At 42.9% G+C, this 20,446-nt stretch overlaps 1 protein-coding gene across 1 annotated transcript in view; it reads right to left on the reverse strand.

Annotated features, from left to right (window-relative positions):
* Positions 1–263: 263 nt before the first annotated feature.
* LOC128508557 (mitogen-activated protein kinase kinase kinase 11) overlaps positions 264–20,446 on the reverse strand; it is a 33,481-nt gene continuing 13,298 nt past the window's right edge. The window contains exons 2-10 of the mRNA XM_053479922.1: positions 8,632–8,812; positions 6,897–7,045; positions 5,615–5,790; positions 4,712–4,958; positions 4,118–4,225; positions 3,743–3,899; positions 2,414–2,520; positions 1,758–2,333; positions 264–1,651 (exon numbers count right to left, since the gene is read on the reverse strand). Coding sequence (XP_053335897.1) covers positions 1,047–1,651; positions 1,758–2,333; positions 2,414–2,520; positions 3,743–3,899; positions 4,118–4,225; positions 4,712–4,958; positions 5,615–5,790; positions 6,897–7,045; positions 8,632–8,812 — 2,306 coding nt within the window. The 3' untranslated portion in view covers positions 264–1,046. The remainder of the gene's footprint in view (positions 1,652–1,757; positions 2,334–2,413; positions 2,521–3,742; positions 3,900–4,117; positions 4,226–4,711; positions 4,959–5,614; positions 5,791–6,896; positions 7,046–8,631; positions 8,813–20,446) is intronic.

Raw genomic sequence — 20,446 nt, forward strand, 5'->3', positions numbered from 1 at the left:
AAATATGTGTGGCAAAAAAAAGCCACGAAAGGTTATAAGTAAAAGTTTATAATACATATAATTAAGAGAACTTTGTAGAGATGCACAGAGTCATGCGTTTTTCATACTCGCACCCGACACACCTGAGCCACACTAATATGCGCAAATCAGGCACCGGCGTCCGCCTGCTGACGCACAAAAAAAAACATTTATGTAATTTATTAGAGCTAGATTAATTAATATGACGCAGGAGAGCACTGACACTAGACAGGAAGGGTGCAATTTTAAACAAAAGCCACGCATAGCATTTAGGGAAAAACATTAGCCTCTGCCTGCGCGTGTGGTATGTGTGTGTGATGACAGACCGAGTGATCGAAAGAGAGAAAAGAAAGCAAAAAAAGTGTTCCCTGTACGTTTATTGATAATTAGGCTGACTGACTCACCCGCCCTAAATATTTTCTTAAGAAATCATCCGAACCTGCCCGACATGATGGTACGATACTAGTTGTTGGTTTGGATATTCGTTTATGTTTAATTGCAGTCTTGAGAGAAATGCGTCATACATAGTAATTGTGTCAGCCCCGCCTCCTCACTGAGATAATAGGTTTTGTCTTTTCCTTGTTCAGAGTTGCTCTGTGATTGGTCCTAAATCACTCCTAAGTTAAGACTAGACATTTTTTAAGTCATGTTAGGAGCTCTATGGGAGGGTTCTGAGAAGCTTTATGAATACAGCCCCATGGTGTAACTCCTACGTTAATTACTCGTTAGCTGAAACAGACATCGCGCTAACTGAGATAACAGAGTGAAAAAGGTAATGCGAAGGCAAAATGTCAGCTCTGGTTCTGGAAGAATCCTCACTGTAGAATAGTGAGCGATGTTGATTTGAAGCACATAAGCCACATTATAAACCTGCAAATATTATGAGCTTCTTTTTTTTAGCGTAGGCAAAACTTATAATCCACCACTTGGATAGTCTCAAACTTTTCAAAGGAACACGAAGCACCAATACTGGGGGCAGTTAGTCATCACGGGCTGTGCTGTGTGAATCCAGGGATTTCATTACGAGCTCAGAATATGTCGTCACGTTTCTTTGTTGTCGACTTAAAGGGACTGAGCCCCAGAGTCTTTCTGGGAAAAACTTTCTCTTTGGCAACCACAGGCTTGTTGACCCCTGCCCAACCCAGGTCTATAAATGGGGAGTCAGCGGGGTTCAATGGGGCGACCCTGAGAGAAAGGTTGGGACTCCCGTTGGCGGAGCATGGTGCAGAGCGGGAAATGGGAAAAGGGGCAGAGAAGGGATCGAATGGTGATGGAAGATCTGAGTTAATTGATGGGTCAGCCTTGAGATTGAAAGGATCGCAATCAGGGGAAGGAAAGGGGTCACAATTCGTGAAAGGGTTGGTAGGAGAGGGTCTGTACCCCAGGCGCGGACTTGTGGGGCTGCTAGATGAAATGCCAAGCCGCGTGTTACATTTATCCATCCCGCCGGCTGAAATGAAGCTCCAGGGATCTATTCGAGGTCGGTTAGGAGATGGCCGAGGTCGTGGTATGATGTTTACCTCCAGACGCCGCGTTTTAGGGCTCCAAAGACGAGGATCAGGGTAGCGGACGAACGGGACTGGGGATTTCTCATCTGATTCCATGGTATCTTGACACAATGGTAGATCCAACACTGAGGAAAAGAGGGAATGAAGGTAATACAAAAGTTAATATATTAGGTATGTAAATATTAATAAGATCTGATTGGTAAATTGTCAGTTAGAACAGCCTGTTCTTACTTAGATGTGAGGAAAGTCCATGGCTAGATCTTCTCCTCCTGTCCCCAGTCTCGGTTATAATCTCATTCTCCGTCTCTCCATTAGCGATCCACTCAGCAGAGCTGTGCGGGACAGTCTTTCTGGTGAACCTGTCTCTCTCTCTGGGGTTCGGAGGAGGTGGGGTCAAAGGTAAAGGCTTGTTCTCCGGAGGTTTCAGGGAGGCTTCAAGTAGCTCTTGGGGCAGAGAGTCTGTACTGAACGTGATTAGGTCCCCAACCAAAACGGGATCCGGGGGTAAGTCCACTACAGGAGATGGATGTTGTTCCCGCCCTATCTCCAGAGCAGGAACGTAAGTTCTATGGGAAGTTCGTGGAGGGGGTGTAGGTGGATGCTGAGGTTCTAGATGGCGTCCGAGAGCCACAGAGGCGAGGACAGCAGCGCCACTAAGCAAGGCACGGTGAGTGCTTTTAGTATGAGAAGGAACACAAGAGCGACAGTCTAGGTTTGGTGAACTACGAGGGGACAAATATCCCTCTTCGCTCCCAGAGTCCTCTTCTGGAAGAACTGTCCAGGAAGCTTCCTTAACCGAGGCAGAACCTAGAGAAGGCACAAGAGGTGAGCAAAAAAAACAGCAAGAATCTTCAAATTTAAAGTCTACAGTTTATTTCTTCTTGTACCATTTTGGCTCGGTTCAGGTGTGTTGGGTCTGTACTCCTCAAAGTCGTCTTTGGAGTCACCGTTCTCGTTGCTGTCCAAAGCCAAGAGCCGGGCTCGCATAGACAGGCTACGAGACACGTACACAAATATGAGTAACAAAAAAATTCCCCAGAATTCATATAGGTCAAAGGTAAGCTGGAGTACGGCATGCAATACTTGTATAGGGTGTATCCTAACCAGACTAAATATTTCAGCCGCTGAGTCATTGATCTTTACTAACAAGCTCTATAGACTGCAACCCCCTTGTGCTATACTCTAGTTAATTTAATCGCATGTGTTTCATTAGGATCTCTAATGACCGAAAAACAATCAGATACTTTTACTTTAAGTCTTAATTAGGGTATTAAACATTAAACAGTTTTTAACCCAAAAGCGGTTAAGAGTTAACGTGATGAAGAAGAAAACATCAGAAGACGAAAAAATTTGCACCGCGTTAAGTAGGGCTTACTACTAACAGTGAAAAGCATTGTTTACATTATCATCAAATTCTTTATACTAAAGAAGAATCTTTTCCCAGTACAATGTAATTAGACCGTTAGCAACACTACATCAGCTCTGATGGGGCTGTACAGAACTGTGCAAAAGTCTTGAGCCACCCCTCATTTCTTCATATTGAAATTTATTCAATAAGATTTAATTGAATAAATGGGACAAATTTTGTATTGCGACAGGCTGCAAATTAGCTTTTTATGCAAAAAAAAAATCGATTTGTTTTTATCTAACAGCCTCAGCAGCAGCCTCATTTCCCCTCTCGTCTGTTCCAACCACTCAGCATTCAGCATCAACAGTATAATAATCACCAACCTGATCATCTCTCATCATCTGCGCCTGTTTCTCACTGGTTCACGCCTTATGTTAGATGGTTTATGATTTATAGTTCCTGTGTGGCTTAACAAAAAAAAAAAAAAACATTCATCTGAAGCTGCTCAGATAGGGTTGGGATTGCCAAAAACGAGAGCCAAAAAAATCCTTTAGAAGATGCGGAGAAATATTCCTCAAGAATACATTAAGAATACAAGAAAGTCTGGCTCTATGGAAGCAAAATACGAAGAAATGAGGGGGGGGTCAAGACTTTTGCACAGTACTGTATATCATCTGGGGATATTTCTACTGCTCTATATACTGTACTGCTTTTTTAGAATTTATGCATAACCAATATGGATTACACATGTGAGAAAGGTTTACACAGGAAACTCCAAAATTATTGGCACCCTCGATCAATAATTTTTTTTATTCTGTCTACCGCGCTCTCTCCTGGGGTTGTGTGCATGTGCTATGCAAGGAAGTACCCGCTGTCCTGCGGACTCAGGCGCTGCACTTTGGGGCTCTTGGGGCTCTTGGGGCTTTGGGGGCTCCAGTGAGGGGCGAGTCTTCTCTCACCGTTAGCCTTCAGAGGAAGAGTTTCCAGCGGCCACCCTGAGCTCCACTTACTTTCGCTGGGGCTCACTGCAAGATCAACAAACGGAGAGCGGGTTTAAGAGGATCTTTCGCACTGTGAGCACGTGCTGTGTATGATACATAGATTCCTGGCAACTTGATTCCAGAGCAATTAAAGTGTTAAGTCCTGTAATTGCTTAGGACCTTGTTTAACAGGAACGACAGGTTGCATTTTATTTAGTTACTTGTTTATTTATTTCCTTGTATGTGCTTTAGAAATGACTTACATTGGATGGCACGGAAACGTGGCCCGATGGAAGGGGAACCCAAGTCTGGAGAATTCCGCCTCTTTTCCAACCCAGGAGAAGCCTGCACTGTGATTTTATGGATAAAATCTAAAAAAAAAAAAAAAAAAAGACATTCAATATTAGTATTTATACTGGAAGAGCCGTTGCGTCATTTCCTAAGCAGCTCGTTGCACAGTGAGTTGCCGACTAAAGCTTTAAATGACTAGTTAAACCACAATGTTGCTAAAAATAAATCATGCTATATAAAAATATGCATAGGCTCACTTCAACAATGCAACTCGTATATTAAGGTCAAGTATTTTATCTGTGCATCGCAACAATTCCTGTCTAAGACTTTTTTTTTTCAGTTTTCATTCAAAATCTAGACCGACATAAAACGGAAATAAAGTTGAGCAGCGACTCATAGGTTGAAACAGCGTCCTTTTTTTCTCAGAATGACTTACTAATCGTATACCACTTCCTGTTCCATGGCAGCAATTGTCACGTAGAAAATATCACCATGCATACTAGTGTTTGTGTGTGTGTGTGTGTGTGTGTTTATGTGCTGTTGTAACCCTATCTGGTGGTATCTACCTTGTGGCATACTGATCTTCTCCCCATTCTTGGATTTGAGCTTGTGCTTCTTGAAGGTTCCTTTACGCTTCTTGACATTGGGTTTCTCCTGGTTTTGGTTAAGATGGAGGATGAGGAGCGAGAGCTCCCTCTCGAACACGTCCTGCTCCCACTGGGCCAGCTGCTGCTCGCGCAGGCGCAGAAACTCCTCGTGAGACTTTTGCTCCAGAGCGGCGCGCTTCAGCTCCTCTTCCCGACACCTCAGCTCCTGTGGCCAGACACACGTGTGTGTTATATACAGTCAAAAGTTTCGAGAACGATGCTGGAGATTTCTAAAAACCATGACTTAACATTTATGGCATTACTGGTTTTCTTTAGTGGGTAACTAAAGGTTAAATTTAATACAGTAGATGGGTAATTAAGGAACAACAACAACAACAGTCAGTTGTTATTTTAAGACGCACATGTCAGCTGTTTTGGAACAGTTCTTGCAAGAACAGTATTGTCAAGTGCATTTGCAAAAAAACCCTTGATGAAACTGGCTCTCATGAAGACGTTCCCAGTAAAGCAAGATCAAAGTTCATTTAAAGTTACCAGACTCAGAGAAATCAACAATTAACAAACAGCACCTTAGATCAGAGCCTTTATAAAGACTTTACAGAGCATAAGTAGCAGACAGATCTCAAAATCAACTGTTTAAAATAGATTATTGCATATTTTGGACACCTTCAACATCGTTTTACAATGAAGAAAGAAATAAAAAAATCAGGTGTTTGTGTGAAGAAGGTGTGTCCAGACAGGGAGTCCACCTTCTCACCTTCATTATTACTGTCCAGTATATCAGATCATGTTATTCTGTCAACTGTTTCATACTCAATGCGTATACAGTGCACAAGGTTTCTCCAGTTGCATTTGTGCACATACCTTTTCCTTAGCACGCAGCTCATCAAACATGCCCTGGATCTCCAGTCTCCAGTCGTCCTGCAGGGAGTGAAAGGAGTCCTGAGGCATCTCTTCCATCACCTGCTGCTCCAGCGCGCACAGCTGAGCCAAGATAGAGGCGAAGCTCGGCCTGCGGTGGGGGTCCTGATCCCAACACCCTGATACACACACATAGGACACACAAGCAATTTGTGTACTGATGAACGAACAGACAGTCTCGATGGATAAATGAGACGTTAATAAATGAGTAGATTGAATATTTAAGAGATGTGAGTCATAATTTGTGGAATATGGAGGGTCGGTTGGATGGGTAAACAAATGGACAGATGGACTGATGAAACAATGAACAGATGGATGGATGGATAGATGAATAGGTAAACAAATAGACAGATGGAAGGATAAGCAAATAGGAAAATGGATTGACAGCTGGATGAATGAATAAATGAACAGATGGATGGATGGATGGATGGATGGAAGCTATTCCTTGCCACTGTTGCTCATCAGGGACAATCTGATCATTCTGATTCATAAACATTTCATACAAACTTCGATAATTATTTTGGTTGTGTAAAGCTGCTTTGCGACAATACCAATTGTTAAAAGCGCTATACGGATAAAATTTAATTGAGTTGAATTGAATGCATTGCATTTAAACCTAAAGGAAGAATTTGCTTCATTTTATGACTGGATGGATGGAATGGGCAACAGAATGAATGAATGATATGGATGCATACAAATATTACAAGGATGGATGAGATGTAAAGAATAACAGAAGATTGCATGATGAATATAAAGATGCACTAATGGATAAATGCATGGACAATGCATGCGATCATTTCATTCATCCATCCATCTGTGCGTCTGTCTATTTGTTTATTCATCCAGGCATCTGTAGATTTTTGTATTTGTTTATCCATTTGTTCATTCCTCCATCCATATAGTTAGGTGGATGGATAGAAAAAGTCTTTTCAGATTTTAAACTTATATAATATACAAATATGATCTAATAACAAACTATAGTTACAGGCTGTATTTGTGAATGGATCACCAGATGGATGGATGGATGGATGGGTGGATCTGTAAATTAATAAATGGATACATTAATAGATGGGTAGGCTTGTTGGGTTGGTGCTAAAGTGGATGGATGGATGGTTGTGAAGATAAATGATTGTCTGGACCGAGGGGTAGATGGATGGAGACATGAAATAGAGCACTGGATGTCTACATGGAGAGACTGATGTAATGAAAGGATGTAAGAAGTTACCTGACATAAGCTGGGCGAAGGGTTCAGGACATGTTGAGGGGATGGGCAGAGTCAGTTTATTCACTGCGACTCCATAGGCCACGGCCAGACCATCGATGCCTCTGTATGGCACCTCGCCTGTGAGTAACTCCCATAATAAAACTCCATAGCTATATATATATAGAGAGAGAGAGAGACAGACAGAGACAGACAGACTTTTCAAATGGTTCCAAACCGAACTCCAACATCGAGACACACTACTGTATGCAGCAGGCGCACGCAGACTCGTACAGCAAACAAACACACAGATAACAGCGTCCACACGCACACGCGCCCTCGAAGCAGCTGTTCTAAAAAAGAACAGCAGCGTCCTCCGTGTCTTGGCTCCCAAGCACCGACAATTACACGTCGAAAAAAAAAAAAACCACGAGAGCGTTTTCTCTTTTAAGCGCTCTCACTCAGTCAGAGAGAGAGAGAGAGAGAGATAGAGAGAGACTCGCCCACGGTGGCTTTGTATAGCCTGCTAATTACAGCATGCACATGCACAGGGCACAACATAGCTCTCTCTGCCCCGCAGCTCCTAAACACTATAATCTAGGGGGTATATTAAGATCTGAGAAGAAAGCAGATCTTTTTTTTTCTTTCTTTCTTTCTTTCTTTCCTTTAAGCGTTGTGATTCTACAGCGGCTCGGCCTTTCGCTGTCTTTCGCAGATGCAAATCGCTCTCGTAGTTAGCAGAAGTCGTTATGAGGAAAGTGTGAATTTTACAGCGAACGATGTGGTCTAATGTGTGTGAAGTAACGAGCGCTGGAAACGATTTCCAGGTCTGAGCCGGGGCTTGTGCTAGAGTACTACAAAGCACACGGAATCATCATCGTGAAGTACGATCTGATTCCAGCTTTCGCACATTTTTTGCTCAAAACTGCGCTCGGCTACTGTTACCGTTGCCGTGGCGACGTTGCGCTCAGGTGTACGGATTCCGGTAGGAAGATTGTGGGGGCGAGACAGACTTGACCTGTCTCGCCAGACATTCCACACCTCTCTTCAGTGTGTGTGTGTGGGTGTGTGTATGTGTGTGTGTGGGGGGGAAGGGGTATAAAAGCCTGACAGTCTTTCCTGCCGGAGTGACTGGCAGCGTAATTGGCCGTGGGGATGCGCCCTTGAGGACAGAGGTGTCTATTGTTCGTAATGTGTGTGTGTGTGTGCTTGCTGTGTTGAGGTTACATCCCGTTACATGCTATTGTGACTCTGTGTGTGTGTGTTGCTCCCTCTCGCCTCCCGGTCTTCTAAACCTGGATAAGAGCCGCATTGTTCCGCTAACCTGCTATGAATAAAAGCAGCAATGTCTCAGTGCGTGTGTGTGCGAATATGTGTGTGTGTGTGTGAGAATGTGTGTGAGAATGTGTGGGCGAGCAGCAGGAGTCATCTGTGAGCTTTGATCAAGCTTCTGATTACCGGCGGGGTCCTTCGCTTCGCACCGCTTACTCACTTTTTCCTCATCATTGTGTGCTTTATGTTTTTACACCCTCTCTATTTCCTTTCGTCCCTTTGCAATTCCGCCCCGCAAAAAAAAAAAAAAAAAAAAAAAACACCCCATGACTCTCCTTTTTAGATTGCAATGCACTTAAAATGAATTATTTATATCAGCGCTTTTTTTCCCCCCTCTTTTCTTTCCGCTTCTTCTCAGAAGGACCCAATGATAAAAACGTGACGACAAGTGCTGGGACAGGAACAACCCAATCGGGGACTGACTCACCTCCACACGTCGCTGCCTTTGGAGAAGGTGGAGGATTTGATGACCTCCGGCGCCATCCAGGCGTAGGTCCCCGCTGTGCTCATCTTGGTGGTCTTCTGCCACTCTCGCGCCAATCCGAAATCCGTGATCTTCAGGGTGTTCCCCTCCATCCCGTTCTTCTCTATCGGCTGGGCCAGGAGGACTGAGAGAAAGAGAGAAAGAAAGAGAAAGAGAGAGAGAGAGAGATTTTTTTATTATTATTGAATGAAAAATATCGCAATGATGTCCTGAGGACTAGTTCTCCAGGCTTCCTGGAGGATCTCTCTTTTTAAGTCCAGTCCCTGTACCTGAGCGGTTTCTGAGGCATGATCCAGTGAGAAACAAGTACAGATGATGACAGACGATCAGGCCGGTGATTATTATTACTGCTGATGTTGAATGGTTGGAATAGACGAGAGGGGAAATGAGGTTGCTGCTGAGGTTGTTACATAAACGACCGGTTCTTAAATTGCACCGTTACCATACAGAAAGTGTGTTCCCATTCCTATAATTTCATTTGATTTAATTTAATATGAAAAAAATAAGTGGTTGCTCAAGACTTTTGCACAGTACTGTATGTCCAAATCATTGTTGCAGCGTGGCTTAGTGGTTAGCCGCGAATGTCCGGCGAGTAAAACCTGATCGTTGAGAATCAACGGATTTGCGAAAGCGTAGTGTCCGTGGGAATACGTTACAGGAACTCATCAGGGAGTTGTTGCCACATCCACCGTACAGTCCTGAACTGGCTCCAATGCATTTCCACATGTTTGGGCCATTAAAGGAGTTCCTGGGAGGCCAGTGTTTCAGACATGGCGCTCCGGAGTACTGAGAAAACCTTATATTCAAGCACTAGTGACATTGGGACGCTTTGTTAAAAACTACGTTTCTACCTCTCATAACTGTGTCCTTCTTTTCCTCGGAATCAAAAGTCCTGGTTTGATTTGAACGGGCCTTGTATTTCCCCTTAAGGAAACTTTTGATAGGTGTGAATGCCTATTAATGTCGAGTATGTATATATCCCAGTATGTCCAGTATAACAACATTTCACATAATGAATGCTAAATATTAATTCTAGTAAATTACTGACAGGTCTGATCTTCTTCTTGCGAAAAGCCGCAAACAGTATGAGCGTACTCAATAGCCCTCTTTCTCTCTCTCTCTCTCTCTCTCTCTTTCCTTTTCTCACTCTGTCTCTCTATCAGTCTGTCTCTCTCTTTTTCTCTTGCTTTCTCACTTCCTCTTTGCTGGCAGAAAAGCAGAAGCGTGTGCGTGTGTGAGACGTCACGACCGAATATGTCGCGAGACTTTAGAGGGTGGGGAGAAACACACTTTGCCAGCACTCTTCCTGCTCGACACACACACACACACACACACACACATACACAAATAGCAATAGACACAGTCTCAGAGTCAGCATGTTGTGCACAGCATGCACTGCAGTACAAAAGGGACCTGTGCAGCCACACACACACACAGACACACACACACACACACACACACACACACACTGGCGTCTTTCATGATCTTCAGATAGCCATCACTATCCAAGCGGAATTTGGACTCTGAGCACACTCTGTGAAAAGTAGTGTGTTAGGCAGAAGTGAAACAGTCTTCGTTTTTAATTCGAATTAAAAATTTTTTTTAAAAACACACGTCGAACACACACTTTTTTTCCCCCTCTGCCCAACCCGAAACCCTGCAAAGCTGCTGCCAGCTACCGCAAGCAAGCCAAGAACGATGGCAGAGAGTTATACCACACACACACACACACACACACACAAGGTAGTGGTTTCCTTCAGCTACCTCCCCCACAGGACATGACGCAAATCTGCCCCTGTTCGAAAAGTTCCTCAAAAGAGGACAGAAAAGGTCCCTCGTTCGACTCGGCTATAAAGAAAGATGAACCAGCGGCCAGATTTTTTTGTTGTTATTAAAAAGTTTGGACGATAACAGTATTAACAGTTCAGAAAATACTGGAAAAAAATGACTAAAAGAATCTTTTGTTCCTTCAGTTCGCTCTCGTTTAACTTTCTGACAGAAGTCTTTTTCCTGTATGAAGACACTGCACTATATGGAAAGATAACGATCGATTAATCAGTTGGGTAATCAGATACTTGAAATGTCCCATATACACTTTTGTCCTTAAAGTTGATGTGTAGGAAGCAGGAAAAATGGGCAAGCGTAAGGATCTCGGTGACTTCGACAAGGACAAGTTGCCTCTTGATGGCTAGACGACTGTCCAGAGCATCTCCATAAAGCAGGTGTTGTACGGTTCTCCAGATATGCAGTGGTTAGGACCCTAACAAAAGTGGTCCGAGACAGAACAACCAGCAAACCAGAGACAGTGGAGAAAGGTCTAGCCTGCTTGGTTCAATCTTAACAAAGATCTACTGTACCTCAAAACTCTTGAAAAAGTTCATTTTGTCTCTGCGAGAAAAGTGCCGGCCCCTGGTCCACTTCCAAGAGCATGTACAATGGCCATGTGAGCTTTAGAACTGGACCTATGGTAGAGCGATGAAGAAAGTGGCCTGGTCTGAGGAACCACACTTCCTTTGACATCATCTAGACAAAGTGTGTGTGGTGCTTACCTAGGGAGGAGATGGGACCAGAATGCCCAAGGCTAGCTGGTGGAGGCAGTGTGATTGGTGCTCTGGGAAATGGTTTGCTGCGAATCATTGGGTCCTGGCATTCACGTGGATGTTTTTTTGACACGTACCACCTACCTAAAGACGTTGCTGACCAAATACCTTCCTTGAAGCCAGTGCTGTCTTTCTGCAGGATAACACACCCTGACACATTGCAAACATTATTTTGAAATGGTTTGAGGAATTTGAGAAGGAGTTCCAGGTGTTGGATTGACCTCAGAATTCCCCAGATCTTAATCCGATTTAGCATCTGTTGGATGTACATGACAAACAACTCCGATCTATCGAGGCTTCACCTTACAGCTCGCAGGATCTTCAAGTTTCTTCCAAGAAAACCACAGTACACCTCCAGAGTTCATGTAAAGTCCAGGCCTTGAAAACACAAGGTTGTTATAGAGGCACAAGAGGAATCTTCACTATATTATTCAAGTGGTTTTGACTGATGTTAAGACTGATACCAACAGTCAGCTTTCCATTTGACACACCAGTGCCTGGGCAAACCAAGAATCTCATATCTTCTCTAGTTTTTAGCCAATGCCTGGTTTCCGAGCTGCGACACACCCTAAGCAACCATTTTCCACAGTCAGAGTGCTGCCTTTGGTGCCAAACGCTGAGCAAGTATTTGCCTGGCATTTATTTCTAGCCCTTAAAGAAATGATGACCTTTGAGTATTGTTTATCACATTCAGATACGGCAAGAGTTTTGGCTCGGGCGCAAAATACTTTAATTGCTTTCTCAATTTATTGGAGTTCAACAATCTTGCTGAACATAACCTTGCTTGAAAAATTGCTTTCTTGGCCACTTTTAAAGTAAATATCATCTGATAAGCCAAGCCATGACACTAGTTTATTGGATAAATATCACAACTGCTAGTTAGAATTTAGGAAACACTAGGAAAAAACTGTTCTCAAAAACTGGATATCAACTCCTTTTTTTGTCACGTGATTATCATATTGATAATTCATAATTATTTTTTAATTAATTGTATAATTGCCCATAATTATTGGGACGGTTTCTGCCAGGCAGTCACTCTCTTGTAGTCTAACCCGTTTTATTCTGTGTACAGGGTCACGGGGGTCTGGAGCCTATCAAAGGGGACTAAACAAAGTGGGCATAAACACATAAAAACACACTTTTTGAAACCATCATTTAGCCTAATCTGCATGGCTTTGGACTGTGGGAGGAAACCCACCAAGCACAGGGAGAACATGCAAACTCCATGCACACAGACCGGAGGCAGGAATCGAACCCGGACCCTGGAGGTGCGAGGTGACACTAAGCCACTGTAGGATTAGTTCAAGTCTTGTCTAAGCTTCAAGCCTTGAGTTCCTTGCTTTCAAACTGTCACATTTGCTTTCTTGGGAACGGACAATGATGTTCAGAGTTTCATTTTTTTGAAATACAGAATGTCGTATTTTTCCGAAAGGGGATATACGTATGAAATCGACTCCAACGTTTTTGGACTGACTCTTAGTGTTCAAAGCCTGGATTCTTAGAATTGAAACGAACACAAACGCACACATACACACACAGTGCCGAGTCAGCATGTCTGCCTGTTCTTCCTGTGGTGGAAAGCAGGGCCACTGAGAGTTCAAACACTTCCATTGGCTTTAGAAGCTCAGTAACGGCAGAACAACACCACCAACAACAGCAAGACAATAAAGAAGAGTGATTCAGAGAGAGATAAAGAGCATACATATCAGCTTCTGAGCAGAAAAAAATTCTTTTAACCAAAGAAACCACAGGACAGGTCATTAGACCAAGTGCAGTAAGCCGTAACCACCAATTTAGTCCCACATTCCCCCACCGAGAGCGGCGGTGATTTCAGACCTCTGCTCTTTTAAACCCTATCTGTTAGGCCCTGCGCCAGGGAGCCGTGTTTTGATTCGAGAAAAAAAAAAAGCGAAACAAAGGAAAGGAACGAGTGCGCGCTAGACACCGTGCTGAACCAACACTGGCGCTATGAGGGACAGTAACCATGACAACGGGCCGTGTTTGCTGTTTGTTGACAGAAAGGCGGAGATGTTGGTAAGCTGAACAGCACAGGCTGAACCCTGTGACACCGTACACCCACGGAGACACGAGGACAGATTGTTAGTGAAACATTTGTTTTAGGAAACTTTTTAAACATTAGTGTTTTAGCTTCAGGTTTTGTTTTAATTACACGCCTCTGTGCTGGGCGGTCTCTGTGAGAAGATTTGGAGGCATGGCTTCTGGGGCGCGTCAGTGTTTGTACAGGCGAGGTGAAGAACACTGAGAAAGTTAGGAGGTGTCACTTTGGTGCCTGTGGAGGAGGTGGCGCTTTAGTGTCTGTCAGTCGGGTTGGAGGTGTGGCCTTGTTGACTGTCAGTATAAGAAAATTAAACATAATCCCCAAAACAGGGGTGTGGCTCCTGGGAATTTCAGGGCGTTTTCATATTAGGTTGGTATGATCGACTCTGCTAAACCCTGGTTAATCCATAATTAAGTGAAACAGACAGAGTCTGCTGTTGCATTTGGTTACCACCAGCTAGCTAACATGCTAACATGGATAACGTTAATTTGACTCCATCAACCATACCCTACACCCCTTCCCATGTCCATTCCTATATTTCTTCCTGGGACGTTAACCTGCAACGTTTACAGTTATGACGGATCCCTGTTGCCACAAATCGGAAATCTAGCTATGTCGGTCAAAGTCGTTTTGGGGTTTTTTTGTACAAGGGTGCAAATGCTTAATTCTATTGTAAAGTCGGATCTATGATCTATGTGCCGTGTCCTTCCTCCCTTCGCTCATCTTCCATTCTCTGCTTGCGGTCTCTCTCTTTTTCTCTCTCCGTAACCTTTCTCCATGTGATTACCCTCTCTTTGTGCGAGTGTATGTGTGCGTATGAGTGCGAGGTTGCCAGACAGTGTGCGTGTCAGAGAGTGCGCTGCTCCCCAGAGAGACAAAGCCCTCCTTCTTCCAGGGGAAAACCCCCACCCTGCCGGAATTCTGCTCCCACCCACGGCCCGGGGAGAGCGAGAGAGAGACGCGACGAAAAGGACAGGTCATGATAGTAATATTGTTCAGAATATCCCCCCGCCCCCCCACACACATTACACCGTACGTCCACTAAAATGATTCGAAGACGTGGTTTAAAGACTCACAGTGCTGAAGAATTCGCAAACCTGATTGGTCAGCACCTTTGCCAGGTTTATATTGACGCACTCGGTCTGATACGGTATCGCTTCTATAGTACAGATTTGTCAACTGAGTTCACTATATAATTTAATAGTTTAATAATAATTATTATTATTATTTAATGAGCTATGGGAATGGTAGAAATTATGCTATTGAGTTAGTGTCACTATGCATTATTACAAAAATCAAGCATTTTTAAAAACTCATCTTCAAAAGACATCAAAAACAAAAGAAAGAAAATCCCTGCATCGTAAACAGTTTGGTCACAAATTAACCCAAATCACGATCCATTAACCACAGCGAAATCCTGGCGCTCTGACGGCACGTCAGTCATGAGCTGATGGTTAACTTACCCTAGTGTCAGTATCGTTTCAGACCGAAGGGGGTTTTTATGCTTGTTGTCTACATACTTTTACATAGGTGATGAGTAAAAGTATGCGCACCCCTAAGCCCTAGCTGATCTAAACACTGGTGCATTATGAAGTTTCGGGGAAAAGGAAAGGTGGAAAGGTAACAGCTGAATGACTGGCTACTAACAGGATTATAAAACCCCTTTATGTATACACAGCTTGAGTCTCAGTTCGGTCTCCTCCCCTTCCTTCCATCCGTCGGCCCCGCAAATAGTGCTTCGAGACCTACCTTGTTGCATAACTCTGTGCATTCAAGCATGCTCACAAACACACATACACACATTTATATATATATAGTGCTAGTGGGGTTTTTTGCTAGGTTGAATTTCGCTTACTTTAGTGTTGCATATTCTATGTCAAGTTTAGTTTTTTTGGCTTCCGACGAAAAAAATATGTGCTTGTGCCTTGGAAAACTTCTTTATTTAGTGCCCTCTCGACTTCCTGCCGTGCTTGACCCTGCGGTGTCTCAGTTTTCCTACAGCGCTCATCCGGTTTTTTGGTCTTTCTCCTAAAGAAAACATGGTTCCAACAGTAATAACGCTGATCCTCTTACTACATGAAAGCATGGATTTCATCTACAAACCATCTTTTCACTTCTGGTCACCATGTCTGTTTGGCAATTAACACTTTCCAATGAACATTTTGCAAGAAGTTACAAAGCTGGGTTACTGTTACAGCCCTATGTTACAATAACGGCATGTTTTATTCCTCTGGTACTGCAGCAAACTGCCAAATAAAGATACGTTAAAGATTGATTCATTTCTACACATAAAATGAGGAATAACTTGCACTTACAACACAGACAACAACACTACTGCTGACAGACACACCATTTCATTTCTTATTTCATGTTTGAATCATACTGCTGCTGCTGTCATTCCCATACACCATATTCTTATTCTTGTGTATTCTTAGACTTTAGTAGGGTACTCTGGACTGGGTGCCAATCCTTATACAGTACACACACTTACTCACTCACTCACACACTACGAGGAATTTGGGAACCTAATCTGCATGTGTTTGAACTGTGGGAGGAAACCGGAGTACCCGAAGGAAACCCATCAAGCATGGGAAGAACCTGCAAACTCCTAGATGGGAATCGAACCGGGACCCTGGAGGTGCAAGGCGACAGTGCTAAGTTTCATCATTTCCTCACCAATTTTTCTTTTTTTTCGCTCTGTCAAAAAGAAAAAGAAAAAGAAAATACTACTCGATAAAAAAAAAAAAATAATTGTTTCAGTAATATCAGCCTGCATTGATATTAGCCTGTGAGAGTTCGATCGCATTCACTTAATTATTGAAAGGTAAAAACGCAACGCTATTTTAGACGTGCAGGTTTCACCCGGTATGTGAATGATCGTTTGTATTTGGGGTTTATTTTCAGAGCTGCGGCACCGTCTGAGGATCTGAAGCTTCCAGGATGTACAGCTGTCCAAACAGAACGGCAATATTTACACTCAAATAGGAAAAAAAAAGAAAGATGTTTGGTTGGCGTTGGTTGAGCCGACGTGACTGCGAAACGTGAAAGTTGCCAAAACAGACTCGCTGAGACACTGAAACAGCTCACAAACACCTTCCCACACACGGTGACTAGACATTTTAGACAGACATGGAAGGTTTCTTTTTTTTTTTCCAGAATGCTTTGAGTGCCTTTTAAATGTAACCTTTTTAATGGTACTGTACATACCATAGTATTACGGTGGTACTTCACTAGACATTACCGTGGCAGGCACAATAAGACTTTATAGCATACCTATACTATTGCACTGTGGGACTTGACTGGGTACTGTGGTGACATTATGGTGCTTACCACAGAACTTCAGTAAATACCACAATGGCTAACAGAGTTCAGCAGGTATCTTATATAGACGTCTTAGATATGTTATTACATACTACCGGTATTCTAAACTATCTCACTTTACCATATTAGATACTTGTTGAACTTTAGTAGCAACTGTGTTCCCCAATAAGCACCATGGTATTTACCAAAGCACTTCATATCAACGTTTAGAGGTTACCATAATGGGTATAAGAATAATCATTATGGTACATAAACATATAAAACATATACTATATAAACAAAAGTATTTAGCCAAACCTCTTAATTACTGAATTTCCATCAGCCCCCTTAATGCTTCAGGATACCCTGGATCTTGGACAATGCTATGCTTCTAACTTTGTGCCAACAGTTTGTTGAAGGCCCTTTTCCACTCCAACATGACTGTGCCCTAGTTCACAAAGCAAGGGCTATGAAGACATGATTTGACGAGTTCAGTGTGAAAGAACATGAATGGACCTAACACAGAGCCCTGACCTCAACCCTATCAAGCACCTTTAGGTTGAACTGGAACGGAGATTGCAAACCAGGCCTTCTCATCCAACATCAATGCCTGATCTTAAAAAACGCTCTACAGAATGAACGCCCACAGAAACCCTCCAGAATCTTGTGGACGACCTTCGAAGAAAAGTTGCAAAAGGTGGACAGACTTATATCGACGCATATGTATTTGGATACAAAGTCATCTCAGGCTAGGCCAAACACTTTTTTGTCCATATAGTGTATATTTGACACATGCTCCACAGTACCATACTACAGCCCATGGTAGAACCATGTTCCATTGTGTTCTACATGTACTTGGTATAGTTACCATTGGACTACCATGATATAGGTAGTCCTTATTTCTAGTGCCTCAGTTTGCATCACTCTTTTCTCGCCAGATAAAGCTCAAATTGGGTCCGTAATGCTAAATCCTGAAAGCGATTTCCTAACTGGAAGAACGGAAAAAAAAAAAAAACAACATTGAAATGGGGACAGCAAGATGATATCATGATGTTGAGAGATTAAAACAGGAAATAAGATAGCACAGCAAAAACAAAAGAAAGAGAAAGAAAAAAAAGAAATAATAAAGCACTCAGTAGTTACTAAGTTACTCAGTAATGACTAACTTTTGGATTGAACTGACTTGGATTCTGCTGCGTTAGACGGACACCTGCCCTCCTTGGCCCACATTTCCCTCCTGCCATCTCCGGATACAGCAAGCTCTCTTTTCCAAAATAAGGAGACAATACCGCTGTGCTGCTTTTCCTTATCGGCCTCGGCCAACGAAGACAGGGAGGAGGGGGGGAAGCTGACTAGTGCACTCTGTTTCCTGTCCTTTTTTTAAAAAAAAAAAAAAAACCTTCACTTAAAACAACGCTCTCAGACTTCGGAGCCGATTTTATCTCACCGCGTTTCCTTTGATAGAAAACACACACACACCATTCAAGTTGTATATTGAGGGGGGAAAACGTAGGGAAAATGTTAAATAATGTAAATGATAAGAGGCATATCGTGAATCTGTTGCTTCTTTCCACCTCCGCACACTGATATGTTGTCATCTTCATGCTCTGAATGTTGCAGCGGGTGATGCTGTTATTGGAAAACGATCCACGATTCGGCTCCCAATCATTGTTTGTTTTAGCGCTTACATAGCGAATTCACTATACAGATATACTGCGAAACTCCCCGTGCGGGAACATACGTAAGAATGCCAGATCTCCATTTCGATATCAGGTCTCTCAGGCTTATCAGTAGAACCATGATACCGACCCGATGCATGGTATCAAAGACGTCTCGCTGCATGTTGCGACATGATTGTTGTAGGAGGCAACGATAAGTCGACAGTTTGGCATTATAGTTTAGATTAAACAAAAAAAAAAAAAGTAAGCTAGCATGATTTAAATCAATGTAAACAGTTAGGTTTTTTTTATTATTATTATTTCTATCCTGACACAGGAACGTCCTTAGATGTAAAATATTGGTTGTTGAAGCTCCAGGCTACATTATTACAATTATTTTAAACTCAAGATGCAAAAAAAAGCATTTTAAACAGGGGTTTTAGGTTTATAAAGAGTAATTAATAATGTTAACAAGCTGTGCAGACAGGAATTGATCGGTGACTCCAGAAGTAATGGATGTTGGTTTTTTAGGTGACTCCCTGGAAACATTACAAGTTTCATTCTAACCCTTTGACGAATCAGTTGACTAATGTCTAATGACTGAATAAACTATTTTGGAGAATTTATTCAGCGGAATCTCTTTGTAAATACGTTTCCAGGCCAAAAACAACCCGCACACTCTAAGATTTCATTCAAGCTAAGATTTGACTGATTGCAGCACACACTGTGGTGTGAAAAGGATTCCTCATGCTCCCAGAACCACTCTTTTACAATTTGAGTCCTGGAATATTTCCCGTACCATCAGGGGAGAAAAACCCAGTAGATGTGATAACCTGGTCAACAAGTAAATTCAGGTCAGCAGCTGACTTCATTTTCTGCCGAGCCTATACCTGACCAACTGAATAGGATCAATCTGATCTCATCAGATCACATGACCTTTTTCCATTGCTCCAAAGTCTCATCTTTATGCTACCTAGAAAATTCAAGCTTTTTTTCTGATTAAGTATGTTTTTCTCATGCCCACACAGCTGTTTAGTCTAATTCTGTGCGTTCTCATCACATTTTGTGTGTATTGAAATGCTCTTACTTTCACTATTCAACATAGCTCTGGTTTTTACTGTTGATTCTTTACTAATGCGACTTCACCAAGTGTTTAAGTGAGCTCCGTTCATGATATTTTTTTTTTTCCGACCACATTTCTTCCACAAAGTTGACGGTTCAGCACTATCCTTTAAAAAATGTTATTGAAAATTTCTTAACCTATTTCCAGTCATTTCACATCTCCTTAGTTGTTTTCTTTGCTTGATGCAGACCAATAATTTAAGCCTTCTGAAACGGTTACTTTTTTTTTTTGGCTGGGCAGTGTAATTAGCTAAGGATTTGTCGGTAGATTACATTTTTTTCCCCCGATTTTCTCCCTAATTGAGTCGTCCAATTCCTCCCAGTCACTAGGGGGCTCCCACATTAAGGCTACTACTACCACTCAGTCAGGAGGGTCGCAGACTATTTACATTTACATTTACATTTAGGCATTTGGCAGACGCTCTTATCCAGAGCGACTTACATTTTTTATCTCATTACACATCTGAGCAGTTGAGGGTTAAGGGCCTTGCTCAAGGGCCCAACAGTGGCAACTTGGTGGTTGTGGGGTTTGAACCTGGGATCTTCCGAACCGTAGTCCAATGCCTTAACCACTGAGCTACCCCTATCACGTGTTTTCTCCGACCCACGTGACACCACCGACCGTATCTTTTCAAAACCGTTTGTAACACAATCGGAGGACAGCGCTATCCACCCCTTCCGCTTGCGTGCGCTCACAGATGCCCCTGATTGGCTGTAGAGCTGTGATTAATGTGGGAGCATTAAGTACCTCTCATCCCTCCCCTCTGAGAAACCTCGGCCAATCAGCTCTCTCTAGACCTCCGACTGCGAGAGGTTACAGCATCACCCGAGGATTGAACTCGCGATCTCCGGATGATAGGGCGAGCACTTTACCACTGCGCCACTGCAGAAAAGTGGGTGTGGCTCAGCTGTAGCGCATTGACCTAGACACTGAAACAGCGCAAATGGAGGAGGAGTGAAATAAAGTTTTTTTTTAAGGAATAAGAAAATGCCTTGTATCAGGGGTATTACAGCTGCAG

The sequence above is a fragment of the Clarias gariepinus genome, chromosome 20, assembly GCF_024256425.1.
Source record: "Clarias gariepinus isolate MV-2021 ecotype Netherlands chromosome 20, CGAR_prim_01v2, whole genome shotgun sequence".
Lineage (NCBI taxonomy): Eukaryota > Metazoa > Chordata > Actinopteri > Siluriformes > Clariidae > Clarias > Clarias gariepinus.